The 20,394-nt window shown below is 48.2% G+C and overlaps 1 protein-coding gene across 22 annotated transcripts in view; it reads left to right on the top strand.

Annotated features, from left to right (window-relative positions):
* RALGPS1 (Ral GEF with PH domain and SH3 binding motif 1) overlaps window positions 1-20,394 on the top strand; it is a 300,534-nt gene that overhangs the window by 275,493 nt on the left and 4,647 nt on the right. For 14 of the 22 annotated variants that reach the window (XM_053562098.1, XM_053562188.1, XM_053562211.1 and 11 more), the window contains 5 exons: window positions 11,812-11,895; window positions 12,973-13,078; window positions 13,504-13,596; window positions 13,760-13,865; window positions 15,621-15,712. In XM_053562098.1, coding sequence (XP_053418073.1) covers window positions 11,812-11,895; window positions 12,973-13,078; window positions 13,504-13,596; window positions 13,760-13,865; window positions 15,621-15,712 — 481 coding nt within the window. Of the gene's footprint in view, window positions 1-11,811; window positions 11,896-12,972; window positions 13,079-13,503; window positions 13,597-13,759; window positions 13,866-15,620; window positions 15,713-20,394 lie in introns of those variants that run through there. The other 8 variants (XM_053562197.1, XM_053562113.1, XM_053562172.1 and 5 more) reach the window with 4 other exon arrangements.

Here is a 20,394-nt window from a genome sequence, read left to right as displayed (position 1 = left end):
GGTCCTTCACCTCTTTTGTTATGCGCATATATATATATATATATATATATTTTTTTTTTTTTTTTCTTTGCAGTTTTTGGCTGGGGCCGGGTTTGAACCCTTCATCTCCAGTATATGGGGCTGGCGCCCTACTCCTTTGAGCCACAGGCACCGCCCAGTATTTCATTTTTTTTTTAAGCCACTGTGAAAGGAATTGTGTCTTTGATTAGATTCAAAGACACAATTTGTTATTGGCAGATACAAATGCTACTAATTTTGTACTGACATTGATTTTATATCCTGAGACATTGTTGTATTTTTAGATCACTTCCAGGAGTCTTGGGATTGAGTCTTTGGGGTTCTCTAAGTATAAGATCATATCATCAGCAAACAGTGAGAGTTTGACCTCTTCTGCACTCATTTGGATGCTCTTTATTTCCTTCTCTTGCCTGATTGTATTTGCTAGAACTTTTAGCACTATGTTAAATAGTAGTGGTGGTAGAGGACAACCTTGTCTGGTTCCAGTTCTAAGTAGAAAAGCTTTCAGTTGTACTCCCTTCAGTATAATATTAGCTGCGGGTTTGTTGTAGATGGCTTCGATCAGTTTAAGAAATGTGCCACCTATGCTTATATTCTTCAGAGTTCTAATTAGAAAAGGATGTTGAATTTTATTAAATGCTTTTTTTGCATCTATTGAGAGGATCGTATGGTCTTTGTTTTTGCTTCTGTTGATATGGTGAATTATGTTTATGGACTTGGATATGTTAAGCCAGCCTTGCATCCTTGGGATGAAACCTATTTGATCATGATGAATGATTTTTTTAATGTGTGGCTGTAATCTATTGGCTAGGATCTTTTTGAGAATTTTTGCATCTATATTCATTAATGAAATTGGTCTGAAATTCTCCTTGGTTGGGTCTTTTCCTGGTTTTGGTATCAGGGTAGTTTGCTTCGTAGAACATGTTGGGGACAATTCTGTCCTGCTCAATTTTTTGGAATAATTTCTGCAGTATGGGTATAAGCTCTTCTTTGAAAGTTTGATAGAATTCTGGTGTGAAGCCATCTGGACCAGGGCTTTCTTTTGTTGGGAGATTTTTTATTGTTTCTTTGATCTCAGTTCTTGAAATTGTTCTGTTCAAAAGAGCTATTTCTTCTTGATTAAGTATAGGGAGAGAGTGCAATTCCAGGTATTGATCCCTTTCCTCCACATTGTCAAATTTCTGAGCATAGAGTTTCTTGAAGTACTCAGAGATGATCTCTTGTATCTCTGTGGCATCTATTGTTACTTCCCCATTATCATTTCTGATGTTATTAGAGATTTTGCTTTTCTGTTTCCAGGTAATCTGGCCAAAGGTTTATCGATTTTATTTATTTTTTCAAAAAACCAACTTTTTGTTTTGTTAATTTTCTGAATGCTTCTTTTGTTTTCAGTTTCATTAATCTCTGATTTAATTTTGGTTATTTCTTTTCTTCTACTGGGTTTGGGATTAGATTGTTTTTCTTTTTCCAATTCCGTAAGATGGTTCATGTGTTTGTTGATGAGCTCTCTTTCTTTCTGTTTTTCAAATGGAGGCATCTAATGGTTACTAATGGTATCTAATTTCCCTCTTAAGACTGCTTTTGCTGTATCCCACAGGTTTTGGAAACTTGTATCTTCACTGTTGTTATGTTTGAAGAATTTAACGATTTCTTCTTTTATCTCTTCCTGAACCCAACTATCATTCAGCATAAGGTTGTTTACTTTCCAAATCTGTGTGGGGATGAACATTTTTGTTGGAGTTGAGTTCCACCTTTGTTGCCTTGTGGTCTGAGAAGATACAAGGTATAATTAATATTCATTTAATTTTGCTGAGGTTTGATTTGTATCCTAGGATATGGTTGATTTTGGGGTACATACCATGGTCTGACCAGAAAAATGTATATTTCTTAGCTTTGGAATGGTGTGCTCTGCATATGTCTATTAATCTCATTTGTCCTAGGGTCACATTTAAGTCCTTTGTATCTTTGTGTAGTTTCTGTTTAGAGGATCTGTCCAAGGCTGTCAAAGGGGACTTAACATCCCCGACTATTATAATGTTAATGGGACATCATATTGCTCAGACCTTTCAAGGTCTGTTTCATAAATCTGAGCGCATTTAAATTGGGTACATAAATATTTAAAATAGAAATGTCTTCATGTATTGTTCCTTTGACCAGGATAAAGTGTCCATCTTTGTCTTTCTTAACATTAGTTTCTTTAAATCCATTGTATCTGAAAATAAGATTTTAACCCTTCCTTTCTTCTGATTTCCATTTGCTTGAAATTTTGTTTTCCATCCCTTAACCTTGAGTCTTGATTTGTCTTTCAAGGCTAGGTGTGTCTCCTGGTGACAGTGTATCGATGGCTTGTGCTTTTTTATCCAGTCAGCCAGCCTGTGCCTCTTCAGTGGTGAATTCAGTCCATTGACATTTATTGAGAGAATTGATAAATGTGGTGGAGTTCTATTCATTGTATTTTGTGAAAGTCCATTGTATAGTTTTATCCTCTGTGCCACTGTGGAAGCTAAGTTTTGACCTTTAGCTTCTGGGTATTTACTTTGTTGGTGGTCCACTGTGGTGGTCAGTGTTAAGAATAGCTCTAAGTATTCCCTGCAGAGCTGTTCAACAGGAGTATTCTTGTTGTGGTGAATTTCCTCAGTGCTTGTATATTCGCAAAAGATGTGATTTCTCCATCAATTATGAAGCTTAGGTTAGCAGGATACAGAATTCTGGGCTGAAAATTGGTTTGTTTAAGGATGTTGAAGGTAGATGACCGTGCTCTTCTGGCTTGGAAGGTTTCAGTTGAAAAGTATGCTGTCATCCTAGTGGCTGTGCCTCTGTAGGTCAGTGGCACTTACTCCTGGCTGCTTGCAGAATTTTTTCTTTTATCTTGACTTTGGATAGGTTCATTACAATGTGTCTTAGAGAGGCTCTGTTTGAGTTGAGAAGACCTGGGGTTCAGTATTTATCTGAAAGGAGTCTTTCAGGGTCTTTAGTAAAACTTGGGAAGTTTTGATTTATGATAGCCTCCAGTAGGGCTCCCTTTCCTTTGAGACAATCTTCTTCCCCTTCAGGCATCCCTATTATTCATACGTTTGAATGCTTCATGGAATCTCATAATTTTCTAAACACCTGTTCTGCTTTCTCTCTCTTCTTTTCTGCCTCTTTAACTACCTGGGTTAACTCAAAAACTTTATCCTGGCTCGGCGCCTGTGGCTCAAGCAGCTAAGGCGCCAGCCACATACATACACCTGAGCTGGTAGGTTCGAATCCAGCCCAGGCCCACCAAACAACAATGACAGCTGCAACCAAAAAAATAGCCGGGCATTGTGGTGGGCAACTGTGGTCCCAGCTACTTGTGAGGCAGAGGCAGGAGAATTGCTTGAGTCCAGGAATTGGAAGTTGCTGTGAGCTGTGATGCCACGGCACTCTACCCAGGGTGACAGCTTGAGTCTCTGTCTCAAAAAAAAAAAAAAAAACTTTATCCTTTACCTCTGAGGTTCCTTCTTCTCCTTGGTTTAACCTATTTTTGATACCTTCTATTGCATCTTCACATTCACTGATTGTCTCCTTGATTTCCTTAAGCTCTGCCATATCTTTTCTTTATTCTACATTTCTCTCTTCCACCTTTTGGTTCTGTCTTCCATTTTCTCATTCATTCCTCTTATTGTCTTTATCATCCATATTTTAAATCCCCTTTCTGTCAAGTGCATTAATTCTTTATGGGTAGAGTCTTCTGCAGTAGCTGCCGCATGGTTCCTTGGGGGAGTTCCTCTGTTTGGATTTTTTACGTTCCCTGAATTGTTCTGTTGGTTCCTCCTCATGTGTTCTTTCTTCTTGTTCACCTCCTTGCCCTCCTTTTTGCTTCTCACTGCCTCATTTGTTTCAGACAGAGGTCCTTGCTATTGATGACAGTATGTTGCACTATGTCGCTGGGACACCAGATAGCAATGTGGGTTTTTTTTAGGAGACAGCACAGCCAGCAGCGTCATTGTTCCTTATTCCAAACCTAGTTGCCTTTGATGATCACCTGATTGTTTCCTCAGTATTCAGACCCTGTTGGGTTGGGATCTTAAAGCTGACAAGAATCCTTCAGGGGCAGGTCTCCCAGTGGCCCCAGACTTCAGTTCTGCAAGCTGAGGGTGTGGGTGTCCCTCAGCCTGCCCAAGAGTGGAGTTCTGATCCTGGTAGGCAGAATTAAGACCTCCATGTTTTAGGCCCCTGCTAAGACCTTCTTATGACCTTCCCACAATGGCAGCCCCCTGGCTGCTGAGACCTTCTCAGTATGGCCGCCTCACCAGCCACCAAATCTATGGCACATTCACTCCAACCAGGCATTCAAGTCCGGTTGCCATATACTATTGGAGTCTTCCCACTCTTCCAAGCATTCCACTCAATGCACAGCTTCCTCCAACAACTGAAAGCTCCAGAAAGGCTTCCTCCCATCCCAGACCTCCATGCGTGGCCAGCCAATCCCAGCCGGTGGCAATCATTTGCCTAATTCATCAGATTTCCGCTGCTGGATCATACGCTGTATCCAGCTCACCACCTCCTCGCTGTACTCCCTGAGCTATGACTCTGGGTAAGGTCCCCATGCCAGGTATGGCTGGATTCTCTCTTTTTCCCCAGTTCGTTCTCGGAGAGCTCCGCTGAATGATCATTCTGGTCCTTAAAGTATTTAAATGAGGTGCTTTTTTAAAGGAAGAATAAAATGGATTATAGAGACAAACATATGTATGTAAGAAAATGTGTAATATCATTTTCCTTGATTATCTCCAGGTTATAGGATTATTGAGTAAGTGTCTTCATTGTTTTCTGTGTTCTCCAAATTTTCTGTAATAGGTAAATGTTTCTTTCCTGCCTGGAAAAACAAACAAACACATAACTTTTTAAAAAGAAGATACAATCAGAAATGACTACTAATCAGTTTTTAAGAATTGAAATATGAAAATGTGTGGCAAAGTTCATTACAAGACACTCAGCCATCATCTTCCCTAGGCTGACATCACAAGTCTCCATGGAAGGGCCTTCTCATGTGAGAGACAGGCCTGTGATAAGGGGTCTGGGAAGAGTAGGAGCCAGAGCGGTCCTCAGGGCTCGGAGAAAGCCCCTTGAGTGAGAGGGAGGGAATGGCACACAATCCTCCTAGATGAAGAGCAATCCCTCTTCCTGTGGGGACACAGCAGGGATTAGTCAGAGCTCACAGAGTCTTAAGTAAACCAGGCCCACAGAGGCTGGAGGGGAGTCACAGGATACAGTGGGAGTGCCCATCAGGGTGACCTGTATCAGGCTTTAGATTTAGGGGTGGCTTCCAAAGGAAGGGACAGTTAATCAAATGCCCTAGGACATTTGGTGAAGAAGACCCTAGTGAGCCCTTGAGGAGGTTCCTGGGTCCTGAGGAGGCTGTGAGCTCTGGGTCAGGTACTGGGATGTGGCAGGTGGCCCAGTGCTCAGGATCTCTGCAAGTCCCATGCAAGAGAGATGGGCTCCAAGGTGTGTCCTGTTTCCTCATGTTCTGAGTGAAACTCCACAGTGAGAGGCATGGCCAACCATGCTGAGAGACCCAAAGCCAGGACCACTGACCTCTCAGGCCCTTGGCTACCCCCAGCTCCTCTGAGCCTCTGTTCCTCAGCTCTGTGGTGAGGACACACACAATGAGTGCCAAGCACATAGGTGGAGCTGCAGAGCCTGAGGAACGGATTTGGGGATTTCCATGAGTCTCCCTCAAAAGGTACCTCTTTCCAGCAGGAAAGCAACCCAAGGGTCTAAGGCTGGGTAGAGAGAAGAAAAATATCCCCAAATGGCAGTTCAGTCATCATGGGATGGATAGACTAGAATGAAAGTGAGGGTCCACCAGCTCACTGGGGATGATGGGGAGGGCCCCTATAAGAGGCTACCGCAGACAGAGCCCTGTGGGTGCCATAGGGTGGTGGCAGAGGGTGTCGAGGCAGTTAGATATTGCAATTTCTTCCCTGTGTAAGGTTTATTTGTTGGTTTTAGGTGGTGGAATAGCCCAGCATCTGTAGGGGACACCAGGAAAGTGGAGCCATGGCAAAAGCACCAAGCCAGCTGCCCCCAAAATGGTGTTTTCAAAGGTGCTCCCTTCCTCAAGAAAATCAGAAGACCCTAGTAGGGCACAAAGATGCCTCTCTAGGCCAAACTCTGCAGTATTTCAGGGGAGTGGGGATCTAGAGCAGTGATTTTGAACTGGTATGCTGCAAAAATTTTAAAGATCATTAATTAAATTATTTTCAAAAGAAGTTCAAAGCACAGTATTTTTTTTATTCTTTTTTTTTTTTTTATCAACACAATTTAAGTGTGCCATACAAGTTTAACTGTAGGTTCAAGTGTGCTGTGAGATTTAAAAAAAAAAAAAAAAGGTTGAAAAATACTGCTCTAGAGGATCCTGTAGTAAGAGCTCCCCTGGGCTGATAGCCATGGCTTCTCCCAGGTGATTCTCACAGAAATCCTCACTACCTCCATCTGCCCAGGGCTGAGGCTCAGGATCTGAGGCCCTCAGTCCATCCTGTTGCCTGGTACCTGGGTTCAGCTCTGCTCACGGCTTTTGGGTGGCAGCCCAGTTAAGCAGTATGCTAAGCTTCTAAGGTCGTTTTCCCTCAAAGATGTGATTTCTTGCCTGGCTCCCTTGACTAACATCACCATCATCATCTGAGACACTAACATCACCATCATCATCTGAGAAAGAAGAATGGCAGAGACCCAGGGACCTTTCATTACCTGTCCTTGGACCCTGGGTCTTTGCCCACAGGCCTTGCCATCTATCTGCTGCTGCTGCTTCCTGGTAGCTGAGAAATCTCTGTCCACCACTGCTCTGTCTAATACCTGCAACTCTTTCAGAGCCAGCACCTAGAAAGTGGGCAGGACTCTCCTTCTATCTTGTGTCCATCCTTCTCTCTGTATGTCTATCTGCTTTACTCTCCTTTTCCTGCAGACCAGATTTCTGGACTTCTCTGTATATGGGGGGAGATAAGTACCTGGACAACTCCCAAATTTATGTGTAATAGTTTCACCCTGTCACTGAACCTGACTTTCAGCCTCTCAAATTTGGTTCTTAATAGCCAGGAAGAGAAAATCTGTTTAACCTGGGTTGGGTCGCTGGTGCTGTCCTATTTACTCAGCTGTCAGGATGGGGACATTTGGTACAAATGCATGAACCAGGGACATCGCTCAGGAAAGGGTAGGGGGCTCACAGAAAAAGTCTTTCAAAACTACTGTTAGAAGAGATGTCCCAGGATCCAGAAGAATTCACGGTGGCAGCTTCCTGCCTACAGATGAAGGTGAATCAACAGGAAAGCACCAGGACAAAGCATGGCCTAGTGGGACTGGCTTCCTATCAAGGGTTTGCTGGGGCAGGTAAACACTGTTGATGAACAGCATCACCTGGACCCTTGCATAGGCACCCTCCTACCAGAGCTCTGTGTACTTGAGACAGAAGAATGAGGGTGGGGGAACCCTACTTCTGCTAAGACCAAGAACACTGAGGCCTCAATCTAATGATTATCCAAGACTTCTCTCTGCTCCCCAACCCCTAGGCTAGTGCTCCCCAAGAGGGACTCAGCGCTTTATGAAATCTAGCTCTCAAGATACCTACAACCTATTATGTACCTAGAAAATAATGGTGAGGAAAGTGGCCTTTCAGATCCGCACAGCTTATCTGAATGCTCATCACATGGTTGGCCCCAGTAGTATCCTGGCTGCTTTGATCTCAGCAGCACTGCCCACTCCTCCTCTTCCCAGTGTGGTGACCTTGGGCAAGTGACTACCTCTCCAAGCCTCAGATTCTTTATCTGTTACATAAAGCAGGGATAGTAATAGTTCCCACCTCACAGTGTTGTATGATTAAATGAGACACTGAGCAAATTCTGCTCAGCACATTGCCAGGCACATCATCTCACTACCACCACCATCATCACCATCATCCCATCACCACCACCATCATCATCGTCATCACCCAACCATCATCACCGCTACCACCACCATCATCCCATCACCACCACCATCATCATCGTCACCCAACCATCATCACCACTACCACCACTGTTATCACCATCATCCCATCACCACCACCACCATCGTCATCGTCACTACCACCCCCATCATCATCATCCCATCACCACCACCACCATCATCGTCGTCACCCAACCATCATCACCACTACCACCACTGTTATCACCATCATCCCATCACCACCACCATAATCGTTGTCACTACCACCCCCATCATCATCATCCCATCACCACCACCACCATCATCGTCGTCACCCAACCATCATCACCACTACCACCACCATTATCACCATCATCCCATCACCACCACCACCACCTTTATCACCATAATCATCACTTTTATCCCATCACCTGTCTCCTCCTCCCCCTCCCCCTCCTCCTCTCCCTCCTCTTCCTCACCACCTTCCCCTCCATGTGGGGCTGAGGTATTCTACCTGGCTGCCAGTCTGCATATTCCCCAGACCAAACTTCCTCAAGCTCCTAGTCAAGGCAGGCCTTAGTTACCTGCTGCAGCTTCTTCCTCTCACCTCCACCCAAGATCCCTGAAAGGGGACAGTCAGATGGTCTTCCTGGGATACATTGTATTTAGCCACATGTTCTCACAATGACCCTGGGAAAGGGGTCTGTGCTTCTGGAGTGTAAGCCCCCCATCAGAGAAATCCTTTGATTTCTGGGGTTCATCAGGTACCACCACCCATTCATTTTGCATTTTTCTGGTCCTGAACATTCATATAACAAGTCATCTCAAATCAGGGATGCTTCCAGATACTTTCAGATCTCCTGGTTCTAGAGGCTGAGATCCTGACTCCCCTGATGATACCAACCTGCCAGGCAGCCAGGGTCACCTTGCCCAACACAACCCTTCTCCAGCCCTGAGGGGCTCACATGAAAGGGGAGGCTGCTTCCCCCACCATGACTCTAGTTGCCTACAGACAGGTCCCTAGGAATGGTTACCCTGATGCTACCCTTCAAAGCCCAGGGTTGCTTTCCCACTCCAGGGAGAGTAGGCTCTGACTTCCATGGCCTGGCATAGCCCTCACCTCACACAGGAAGGCAAACCTTCCTTTGTGAGCTCTTGCATTTCTGTCTCTCCTGAAAGGCCAGCAAGGTGGGACAAGTGGCTTTGCCTCCTTGAGCCTCAGTTTCCTCATCTAAACTGGGTATGAGAGCAGTGCACCCCACAGAGGTGGGTGAATCCATATGTGAAAGCACTTAGTTGGCAGCTGATAAGAGACAGACGCTAAGTGCCAAGCAGCCAAGACCACCAGCAGAACACTTCCTGGGGGAAGCCCAGGGACAGGAGAATTTTATGCCCGTTCAGTCTCATAGACACTGACAGAGCCCAGGCACGGTGAGCTGCAGGCAGAGACCACCCCCTTGTAGAGGTGCCTCTGAGAGTAGAATGACAGCAAGACCCCAACAGTGGGCCCAGTAGGGGTACTCTGTGGTAGACCCACCACATGAACACCTCTGCCTTGATAGGCTGCACCTCATGGTGGTGAGAAACAGGCTGTGGAGTCAGGTCGAGTTCAAGTCCTGGTTTCCAAGGCCCGTACCTTGGTCGGGTAGCTTCATATCACTGAGCTTTCCTCATTATGGGGAGGAGAATGGTGCTTACCCCAGGCTGCTCTGAGGGAGTGAGCGCCATGCCTGGCATGTGAGCACTCGCTCCAAGTGACTCCGTGCTGTGCTGGTCAGCACCCTGTACCCTGATGTCCCTGCACTGCCCAGCCATCCATTCCATTGCAGATCTCCTCACTCCTTTAGGAGGGGCACAAGAAAGACTGCTCACACGGCCAGCCTGGCCAGAAGATGGTGGTGTCCGGCAGTGCCTCAACACATTGTCAGCTCTACCAAATATCTGCTAATACGCAGCCACGGACCATCTCCCGGAAAGGGTGGGAATGATGTAAGGAAGAAGCAGCGCTGTCCACCCTGCCCTGTCTGAGGAACAGGGGGTGATTTTGGACAGTCCACCATCACCCCCACATTTTCCTGGGGTGACAAGGAAAAAAGACTCATGAGAAGAGAAGAAAGGTGGAGAAAGGGCTAGAGGATCCAGCTCTGGGAAGGGAGGCTCGGTTGCCAACTCCAAACAGGGCTCAGAGTGGGAATCCAGATGAAATGACCAGGGAACACTCTGTGGGCAGCCAACACAGCCATGAAGGATGTCACTGGAGAAAAGTTCACTGTCAGGCCCTGCTCAGTGGAAATCCTTGGTTACATCCAGGAAGAAGAGGCCAGCCCCTAGCAGCACTACCTCATCGCCGGGCTGTGTTGTCGGGCTGTGCCCTCAGCTGCGAGAAGCTCAACAAATAGCACCAGTAACAGCAGAGCACTGAGGTCTCCAACTGAGGCAGATTGATGGTGATCTGTGTAGTGTCACATTCACTGTCTGCATTCCAACCCTCTTTCTGAATGGAAGAGGGAGGAGGTAGCTCACCAGTGGACTGGGAGTTGAACGTATCAGGGCCTCTTGTCTGTGCCACAGCTCAGGTGGGGGGACAACCTGTGACCATCATGAGACCCAGTATGTTAGAGGACTTGGGGGGCTAAGCACATATGTGGCACATCATCCTAAAGCGTAGGCGTTGATGGGCAGGAGAGGGGGCCCAAAGCAGCTGCCCTAGATGACTCAACCAGCCCTGAACTCAGGTCCCTGACAGTGAACCTCAGATGACCATCAGGAACGGCTCCTTGGGTGGAAGATGGCAGGCCCTTGGCTCAATGACGGTATCGTGCACCTATTGCAGGGCGTGGGGACATCCCCACCCCACCCCCAGGTGTTGGGGTCATAGTCATAGGGCATTGTGCAGTAACCTAAGACTGACTGGCTGTGGAGAGCAGAGGGAATATTTAGAGAGGAAGTCTGGACCTTGTCTGACTTCATAAAGTGGGAAACATCCTTGTCTGGCCCCTGGGCAGGGAAAGCTACAGACCATGCTGCCAGGAGGGGGAGAAGGCTGGCACAGGAAGAGGATACAGGAAGTGAGTCTTCTAAGACAGGAAAGGGTGAAGAAGGAGAGAGAGAGTGCCTTCACCCAAAGAAGCTGAGCTGAAGCTGCACACTGGCCTGGAAGGCTTGCTGCCAGGTGGGAGGAAAGCCAAGTGGGCGGCCCACAGAGAGGGCGTGGAGCGCAGCCCCTCTGGTGCTACAGCAGGTCGCAGAGCAAGTTTGCAGGGGCCTGGCTGGAACTGCAAAGGACACCATCTGGTGGAGAGGACATAGCAAACAGAGGAATTCAGCTGTGTCCTGGTGAATGCCCCACGCCCCCACCCCCCACCCCCGGCCGACATGCAAGATTGCCACAGTTGTGTCTGTATGCACTTTTTTTTTTTTTTTTTTTTTTTTTTTTTGGCCGGGGCTGGGCTTGAACCCGCCACCTCCGGCATATGGGACCGGCGCCCTACCCGTTGAGCCACAGGCGCCTCCCTGTATGCACTTTTCATGTGGGCTGTTCAGTGTTTTCTACTAAACATCTCAGCCCCAGGCTGAGTTAAGTGGGTGGCCTAGATTTTGGTCATCCTATTGATACTGGGAAAAGGGTGACCATCCAATAAAAGTTAACAAAACAATTTCCTGGAGACTTGGGGACTTTCCTGGATGGAGGAGCTAGGGAGTGTTGTGCTCACTGAACTGGCAGCTCAAGACGCGCTTGCATCGTGACCATGACCGAGGAGGCCAGGGGAGGAGTAGGGGAATGGGCTGCCCTGCAGTTCTTTCTGAGATAATGACCCAGGTGCTCTTTCTAGGCTGTTGCTAAAATTCAACCCTTTTCCTCTGAAGCAGGGGACGTCTCTATGCCACACTGGGGCCCAACTGGCGTGTTCCAGTTCAGAATTCTCCCAGAACCCGGAGTTGTGTCTACAGGTATGCATTTATTCATTGGTTCATTTATTCAGCACATAGCTTTAGGGAGCCTCTGCTGCTGCCAGGTGCACTGATTGTCCCAGAGAGCAGGTGAGGAGAGGCCTCCCTGAAGAAGGGCCTGGTGGGGATGAGCAGGGGTAATAGGAAGGCTCTGAGCCAAAGGGATAGCCTTGGGCGGTAAGGCAGGAAGAGCAGGGTGAGTCAGAGTGAAGGAACGATGGGGGGGCATGTCCAGCAGGAGTAAGGGTGGTGACCCGGACCTCAGAAATAGTGGGGAGCCCTGTCAGGGGGTTGCTGAAAGTGGGCAGAGGGGAGGGCATGGTGGTGGCATGACACTGGCAGGAATGGACCCAAGGAGGCTTGGGGAGAGCACAGGACAGTGATGTAAAGGAAGATCACGTGGGTAGAATAGCGGGGCAGACCAGATGGATGGTTGGACATATCCAACCTGGGATTAGTGCATCCCTGGGACTGATTAGGTTGCAGGGGCATCAGAGTTTTTTGGCTCAAGCAGCCCATAGATGGTGGAAGGTGAGGGTCAGGGAGGTGAGCTCAGGAGGAAGGTCCAGGATGGCCCTGCACTTGAATATCTTCGCCTGGGTGCCTGAATCCCCAGGGGAGGGGGTGAGATAAGGGCCAGGAGGAAAGGGAACAGAGAATGTGGCCCCCCACCTCTGCCCCTCCCTAGGCTGTTCCTCCAGGCCATGCCAACATAAGAGGGAGAGGCCGCCAGAACCTCCGAGGTAGATAAAGCCCTGCGGGAGTGGCCAGGAGGAAGCCCCAGCAGAAGGGTCCCTCAGGATAGGGTAGGAGTGCTGGGGGGGGGGCTGGATTATGGGGGACTTAGTAGTCATCAAGCCTAGAACTTTGCAGCCCCCAGAAAGACAAGGAGAGGGGGAGAAAGGTCTCAGTTGTGGTGGGCCCTTCCCTCCTGGGCCTTGCCCCTGTGCTGTGGAGTCCTCTGGCCTATGGAAGTATTACAGACTCAGCAGTGGAACACCTGTGAACCCCAGTAAATGAGAGGGGGCTTGACCTCAGCTCCTCCAAGGCAATGTCTGACCAGTGGTGTCCCCTCAGCCCCACCGGCCCGTGCATCTGTACTCTGGGGAACTCAGCAGCAGTGCCCACCATGGAGGGGCCTCTGAGAAGGAAAACCCTGCTCAAGGAAGGACGGAAGCCTGCGGTAAGTGCAGACACACAGAGGCAGTGTGGGCAGCAGTGAAAGGGCCTAGGGCCAGAGACTGGCCAACCTGGGTTCCAGCCCTGCCTGTGCCCCTGAGGGGACAAGCGCTCAGTTTCCACATCTGTAAATAAGGACACAAAAGCATGTACTCTTAGAAGACTCAGTGAGGAAGTCACCTGCATGGCAGAGTGCCTGCACAAGTGAGTGTGCAGCAAGCTGAATTCTGCCCTGGCAAGAAGGGGGCAGGAAGGAGTCTCCCCTCCTCATGGTTTATGTGGAGTTGGCATTGACAGGAGATGGGAGAGAGCCAGGAAGGAGATGAGGCCTGTGTAGGCATCGATGAGAGTGGCTGGGTCTGGAGCCAGGCAGCTGGGGCATTCTGCCCCACCAACCCCCGCGCATCACTCTGCCTCCCCTTCGTCTAGCTGTCCTCATGGACCAGGTACTGGGTCATACTCTCAGGATCCACCCTCCTGTACTACGGAGCCAAGTCCTTGCGGGGCACAGACAGAAAACACGTAAGTCCCATGAAAGGATTCTCATGCTGGGCCTTCTAGTGCGGAGGGAGTTGTGGGGTGGGGAAGGTGGCAGATGGGAAGGAGCCTTGCCCAGCCCAAGCTGGCCTTCCTTGTGAGTGGAGGGCTGGGCCCGGGCCTCCGCTGTGCTGTTGCTCTCCTCCAGTATAAATCCACACCTGGCAAAAAGGTTTCCATCGTGGGCTGGATGGTGCAGCTGCCTGACGACCCCGAGCACCCGGACATCTTCCAGCTGAACAACCCTGACAAAGGTAGGCAGCAGGCTGGAGCCAGGGCCGGCACCACTCCCTACCCTGTGTTCTTTCCTGCGAAACAGGCCTCTTTAAGTTATCAGGAGCTTTTGAGGCAGCCATTTTCTTGTTGCTTTAGGTTCTGATGTTCACAAGGCTCTTTACTAGTTCACAAAAGCTGCGTGGATGGTGGCTGGCATGTCCATTGAGCAGTGTGTGAGGCACCTGGCTGCAGGAATCCTTTTTGAGGCCACTTGAGCCTATAGCTGTAGCTCAGGGTCTTGGAATAAATAACCATTCTGGGTGAGACCCTGTGGCTGGAAAGGTCTTCGGTCCTGGGAGAGGTCAGGGACCCTGGAAGTGTCTGTGCCAGGAGACTCTGGCAGTCTCCAGGTGCAAGGCCAACTCAGAGAAGAACTCTTTTAACTTTCAAAAGCTGTCTTTACCTTCCCCAGCTGTCTCCTACCTGGCTCCCTCATTTCTCCCATGATCATGCTGGGAAGAAGATTCGGGGCTCTATCCTGTCCAGGAGCCCTGTCTTCACTGATATTCAGAACAGGTCATGGCTAGTCCAAGTAGCCCATGTCACATGACCGAAACCCCAGGTTGCCTGAGTCTTGGATTCCAGACAAACTGACTGGGCTGTAAAGTCCCAAAGCATCTTCACACCTTATCAGGAATGTTCTACAGCAGGGCGCGGGTACATACAGATCACTTGGGGATCTTGTTAGAAGGCAGATTTGGATTTAGTAGATCTGGGGTGGAGACCAAGTGTCTGAATCTCTAACATGCTCCCAGGTGATTCAGATGATGTGCTGGTTGAGAGACCACATCCTGAGCAATCGGGTTCTAATGTTCTCAGCTGAGAAGCAAAAAAACTAAGGGATTCAGGAACCTCATGGAGCCCAGGGAATGAGGAGAATGTAGATTGCCAAGTTCTCTGCTCCAGGCCGAGCGGCACACACATGGCAGTGTGTCCTCAGTTTGGTTACCATTTCAGTTTCTTCCCTATCTATCTGGACAGGATTAGCTGTGTAAAGTAAAGGCCATGTCTGCACAAGCTTGACTTAAAGCTGTTATGGCCACAGGACCACAGGCTGCTCGTGGGCCTTAGCCCAGAGGGAAGCATTGTCCTCAATCAGAGGAAAATGCGAGATGGAAGATGGCTAGGATCCCTGGATGGAATGCAGGGGTCTGCAAAATTGCCTGGGAAAAAAATACACCTGTTTTCAGTGACTCTCTCACTGGTGAATCTAGACATCTACCAACAAAAATGTTAGCAACACCTATAATTTTATCTCTGAGAAAAATCACAGCTATTTCCATATCAGATACTATTGCAGTCATCTCAGAATACCATTTGTGTTCATCTGTTAAAATTACAGTACAGTATCAGACCTGCCACCGAGCTCGTGATTAGTGGTTTTATACAGAAGCGCCTACAGAATCGCACCATTCATTAATTTGGTGACTGTGTTGCAGTATTATTGATTTCCTTTGTATTTTATTTGTGCATTTAAAACGCTATCCTAAGAAGGGGTCCACTGGCTTCACCAGACAGCAAAAGACAACATGGCCCCCAAATGGTTAAGAGCCCCAGGCCAAAGGGACAAGCTCAAGGGAGCAAGGGGCTGCCTTTTCCACACACTCCAGCTCACCAGGGGCTGACCTGCTTCAGTGAAGTTGCCCACGTTCGTGTTTCTCTTTAGGCCATAGTCATGGCTATGACCCTCCTATGTGAACTTTTTCTTAACCAACAGTTTCTCTACCCATCAGGCAATGTTTACAAGTTTCAGACTGGTTCCCGATTCCATGCAATACTGTGGCACAAGCATTTGGACGATGCATGTAAAAGCAACAGGCCTCAGGTAAAGACACCCAAATTCTTCTTGTCACTGAAATAGCCTCTCCCACCCTCAGGACTAAGGATCCTGAGGAAATAGGACTCCCTTCTTCCCTCAAAGCCCATTAATTGTGTTCCCAGGGATCCTGTTTTGATCTGCATTTCACCTTAAGACAAGGCACTCCCATGCTCAGCTTAGAACTAAGCCCAGCTCCAGGCCAGAGCTTTGGTCTGGCTCTTTTGTCTTTCTCACTGCTGGAAAAGCCACAGAAACATCTCCTGGGGCTGCGCCTGTGGCTCAAGGCATAGAGTGCTGGCCCCATATGCCAGAGGTGGCGGTTCAAACCTGGCCCCGGCCAAAAACCGCAACAAAACAACAAAAAAAACATCCCCTGGGGGGGCAGTTAGGCAGGTATATGATAGCACCCCAGGGTCAGGCTGCAGCATTATCTAGACTATTCCCCCAAAAGGTGATTTTGTGGGAATATTCCAAACTGACTAAAGGCCCTCCCTGCCCCACTACAGAATAATAAGAATAACTAAGTGACGGAGAGCACACCACATGCTGGGCACGGCTGCTCAGTGGCACTTGGACAGACAGAGCCCCTCTGGGCTGCTGGGCCCGGCTCCCTTCTCCACCCCCCTCGCCAGGCCATTTGTGAAATGCTTGTGTGTAGGAATTGGCTGAATTCTCCTCACATCCCTGTGGGGTAGCTTCTCCCACTGTCCCCATTTTATACTGAGGATCCTGAGGCTCAGAAAGGGGCAGATATAGTTTGGAGCCCCTAGTTAGTAAGGGGTGGAGCTGGGCTCTGACCCAGGCCTGCTAGAATCCAGAGTATATACTTGTGGCCCTGAGCTCTGCTGCCTCCACTTCCCTGGGCGTCCCTGCTGCTGAGCACAAGGCACCAGCCGGGGGCCAGTGAAGTGTCCTGCTCCAGGGGTCAGGTGGGCAGCATTGGTGCTCCTCTCCCTAAGCATCCAGTGTGCACTCCTCAGGGGTCAGCCAGAGGTGGGAAGCAGGGCTGGATTGCTCTCTTCAGCTTGTCTGGAGTAGATGGCAGCAGATTCAAGGAAGAAGCGTGAGTGGTAACTAGGAGTAGATGATAAGCTGGCCTGCTGCAGGTCTGGAGGGACATCAGCAGAGGCAAGTCCATGCAGACGTCTGGGTCCAGGAGGGCAGGGACCTGCTTGAACCAGTCACAGCACAGTCATAGACTTCTGGGTCTCTCAGAGCGGTTCTTGTAAGCCAGAGGGAGGTCTCTAGCAGCATGTCCTGGGGCACTGTGTTCTGCCTGTCCTGTTCGGATCTTCCTCTGTGATGCAGATGAGGACACACATGAAAGCTCACTGGAGGGTGGTGCCTGTGGCTCAAGGAGTAGGGCGCCGGTCCCATATGCCGGAGGTGGCGTGTTCAAACCTAGCCCCGGCCAAAAACAAAAACAAAAAAAAAAAAAGAAAGCTCACCAGAATCACAGGTGGTAAGAAGCTAGAAACCAGAGTCAGCAGAAACTAAAACAGTAGGACAAGACCCATAATCCCAGGAGAAACTTCAACCTGGGGAGGTTCAAACGAATTGCAGTTGAGTCCTTCACGGACGGACCTGTCTACTCAGAGTTAGTGTTTAATAATGTTCATTGCAGCATTGTTCCTGATACAGAAACAACCCCAGAGACCTCTGTGACCCTTAGGACATCATATTGTGCAAAACTCTGTCCTTATGCCGCTCGAGGTGGCTCACACCTGTAATCCCAGCACTTGGGAGGCCAAGGTGGGTGGATTGCCTGAGCTCACAGGTTCAAGCCTGAGCAAGACCGAGACCCCCTCTCTAAAAAATATCCAGGCATTGTGGCAGATACCTGTAGTCCCAGCTACTCAGTAGGCTGAGGCAAGAGAATCACTTGAACCCAACAGTTTGAAGTTGCTGTGAGCCGTGACTTCACAGCACTCAACTGAGGGTGACAAAGTGAGACTCTTGTCTCAAAAAGAAAAAAGAAAAAAAAAAAATCTCTGTACTTACTAGAAACACAGAGGCAGATCCACGTGTGATTACCCGAAAGGAGCAAAGTGTGAAGTGTTGGGAAGGGTGAGCTCAGGATATCATATTTATTACATGCACACTCCTGTTTGTATATGCATATAGTCTCTAAAATGATACACAAGAAACTATAAGGCTGTAGTTTCTAGAATGCTTACATATATTTTGTACATTCAACAAATGTAATTGTCCATCAGTGTGATGGGAAGACCTCGTCAGGACCTCAGGCCATATCAAGAGAGAAAGAAAGCGCACCCTGGCCCCCTCCGCCTTGGTCATGCCATGCGTGTCCAGGGTTCCTCACTAGCTCTGCAGAGCATAGCAGAGTTCACCAAAGCTCACCTGCCACACACAGGTGGCCCTTTGACCTGTGCTCCAGAGCCAGCAGAAACTGACAGCCCTGAGGGTTGGGGAAGGAGGCAGCGCCCCAGCCTTGGCTGTGTGGGGCTCTGCAGGGAACAAAATCCAGTGTCCCTCTCTAGAGGAGCAGCCAGAGGATGGCAGCAGCTCTATAGCAGGCAGTAGAGGACTGGGTCAGACCAATCTGGTAGGAGGACTAAGGGGTCACATTTCACCCACTGGCAAATGTGGTGTGCTGTGGCAAGGTTCTGCCTCTTTTAAGGATTTTTGTCTAATTTTTAGACCTAGGGAATAGGATATTTTTCCTACATAAAAATCCTTTTTATTTCTAATTTACTTTCAACCAAATATTCCTATTCTGTGCTATATGTAATAATAAAAAGTTAGCCACAACCTACATATCCAACAGTGGAGGATTATTGAAATCAGTCTCACTGTCTTCCAGATGGCACAACAGGAATGCTGCGTCCATGGGGAACGACCATGACTAAGATTGGTTTTCTGTGTTGTAGAATTACATTTCTTAAAGTGTGTGTGTGTGGGGGGGGGGGGGGTTGCCTTTGTTTTGTTTTGATTTTTTTTTTTTTTGAGACAGTCTTACTATGTCGCCCTCAGTAGAGTACAATGGCATCACAGTTCACAGCAGCCTTAAACTCTTGGGCTTAAGTGATTCTCTTGCCTCAGCCTCCCAAGTAGGTGGGACTACAGGCACCCGCCACAACTCCCAGCTATTTTTTTTTGTTGCAGTTGTTTAGCTGGCCCGGTCCAGGTTCGAACCCACCACCCTCGGTGTATGTGGCTGGCACCGTAACCACTGTGCTACGGGTATCAGTTTTGTTTTGATTTTTTTAAAGACAGAGTCTCACTATGTTGCCCTGGGTAGAGTGCCGTGGTGTTATAGCTCACAGCAACCTCAAACTCCTGGGCTCATGCAATCCTCCCATCTCAGCCTCCTGAGCCACTGGGACTACAGGCACCCACTGTAGTACCCAGCTAATTTTTCTATTTTTAGTAGAGATGGGGTTTCACTTCGCTCAGGCTGGTCTTAAAATGTTTTCACTAACTCTGAATCTACTTAAACCTTATTTATAACATATACAGAAGGTACAAAAAAATGTATACACATTTTAAGAAAGGAAAAAACTGAATTAAAATTGTAATACTCAATGTATACCGATTATAAAAGATGAATACAAGTCACCTTGAGCTCAACTTGTAATTGCAGAAGTCACATGTGACTTGAGTATTAGAACCTTCGTACAGTTTTTCCCTTGCTTCAAATGCATATACATGTATCTGTATGTAAGATACCCACAACAGCACAGAAACGAACACGGTACACCCACCACCCAGCCTACCGCCTGAACCCTCCACCCTGCATGCTCCTTCCTAACTCTGCCTCTCTCCTTCCCACTGTAACCCTCTCCTGCTTTGTTTACTATTCCTTTATCATTTTAGAACATGTGTTTGATTCCCTCTTGTATTGTCTGAGGTGCTTTTTTTTAAAAAAAATTCTACATAAATAGAACCATAACCATGCATTTTCTTCTGTGTTTTGCTTTCAACCTGTTCCTAGGATTCATCGGTGTCAATACACGTAATAGTCATTCATTTATTTGTACTGATTATGTTTTTATTGGTTCTTCCGTTGACCATCCCAGGAATGATTTTCTGCTTCTTGTGACAGTGAACAGTGCTGCTATGCCTGTTCTTATAATGGTCTCCTGGCACACAGAGAAGCATTTTTTTCCTGATTCATCATTTTGACCATGATGGGTTTATTTTGATGAAGTTAGTTCTAATCAAATCTCCTGGGACCCTACAGCAGTGTGAGGGAAGGTGACGCTGGGGACTAGGATCTTGTCTTTGGGTCACAGCTATGGGAAGGTTGGGAGGGTTCTTGGTATCCCCAAACTTACTCTTTCTCTTGTGTTTCCACTTGCCAATTCCTCCCATCCCCTAAAGACACACATCTCTCTTGCTGGTTCCCTCCAGAGACATAGGCCGCTTCCTGCTGCACTGGTCTCCCCACTCCAAGGACAGATGCGTTTTGATTGGAGGACAGTGATTCAGAGTGTGGGCTCTGGGGTCTTGGCCCCACCACTTACTTACTGTGTATTTAGCCTCTCTAAGCCTCAGTTTCCTCATCTTTATATTGGGGATGATTCTAGTACCTGCCCAATAGGGTTGAAGTGAGGACTCATGAAGTACGCAGAGCGGTGCCTGGATGAACAAGGAAGGCGTGGCTGTGGTTACAGCTGTGCCCTCTCCCCACCTGACCTGTTCATTCATAGACTCATTGGGAAAGG

This window comes from Nycticebus coucang, chromosome 2 (genome assembly GCF_027406575.1).
Source record: "Nycticebus coucang isolate mNycCou1 chromosome 2, mNycCou1.pri, whole genome shotgun sequence".
In the NCBI taxonomy this organism is placed as follows: Eukaryota; Metazoa; Chordata; class Mammalia; order Primates; family Lorisidae; genus Nycticebus; species Nycticebus coucang.
Note: the sequence above shows the minus strand (reverse complement) of the source record. Positions and strands in the feature narration are given on the sequence as shown.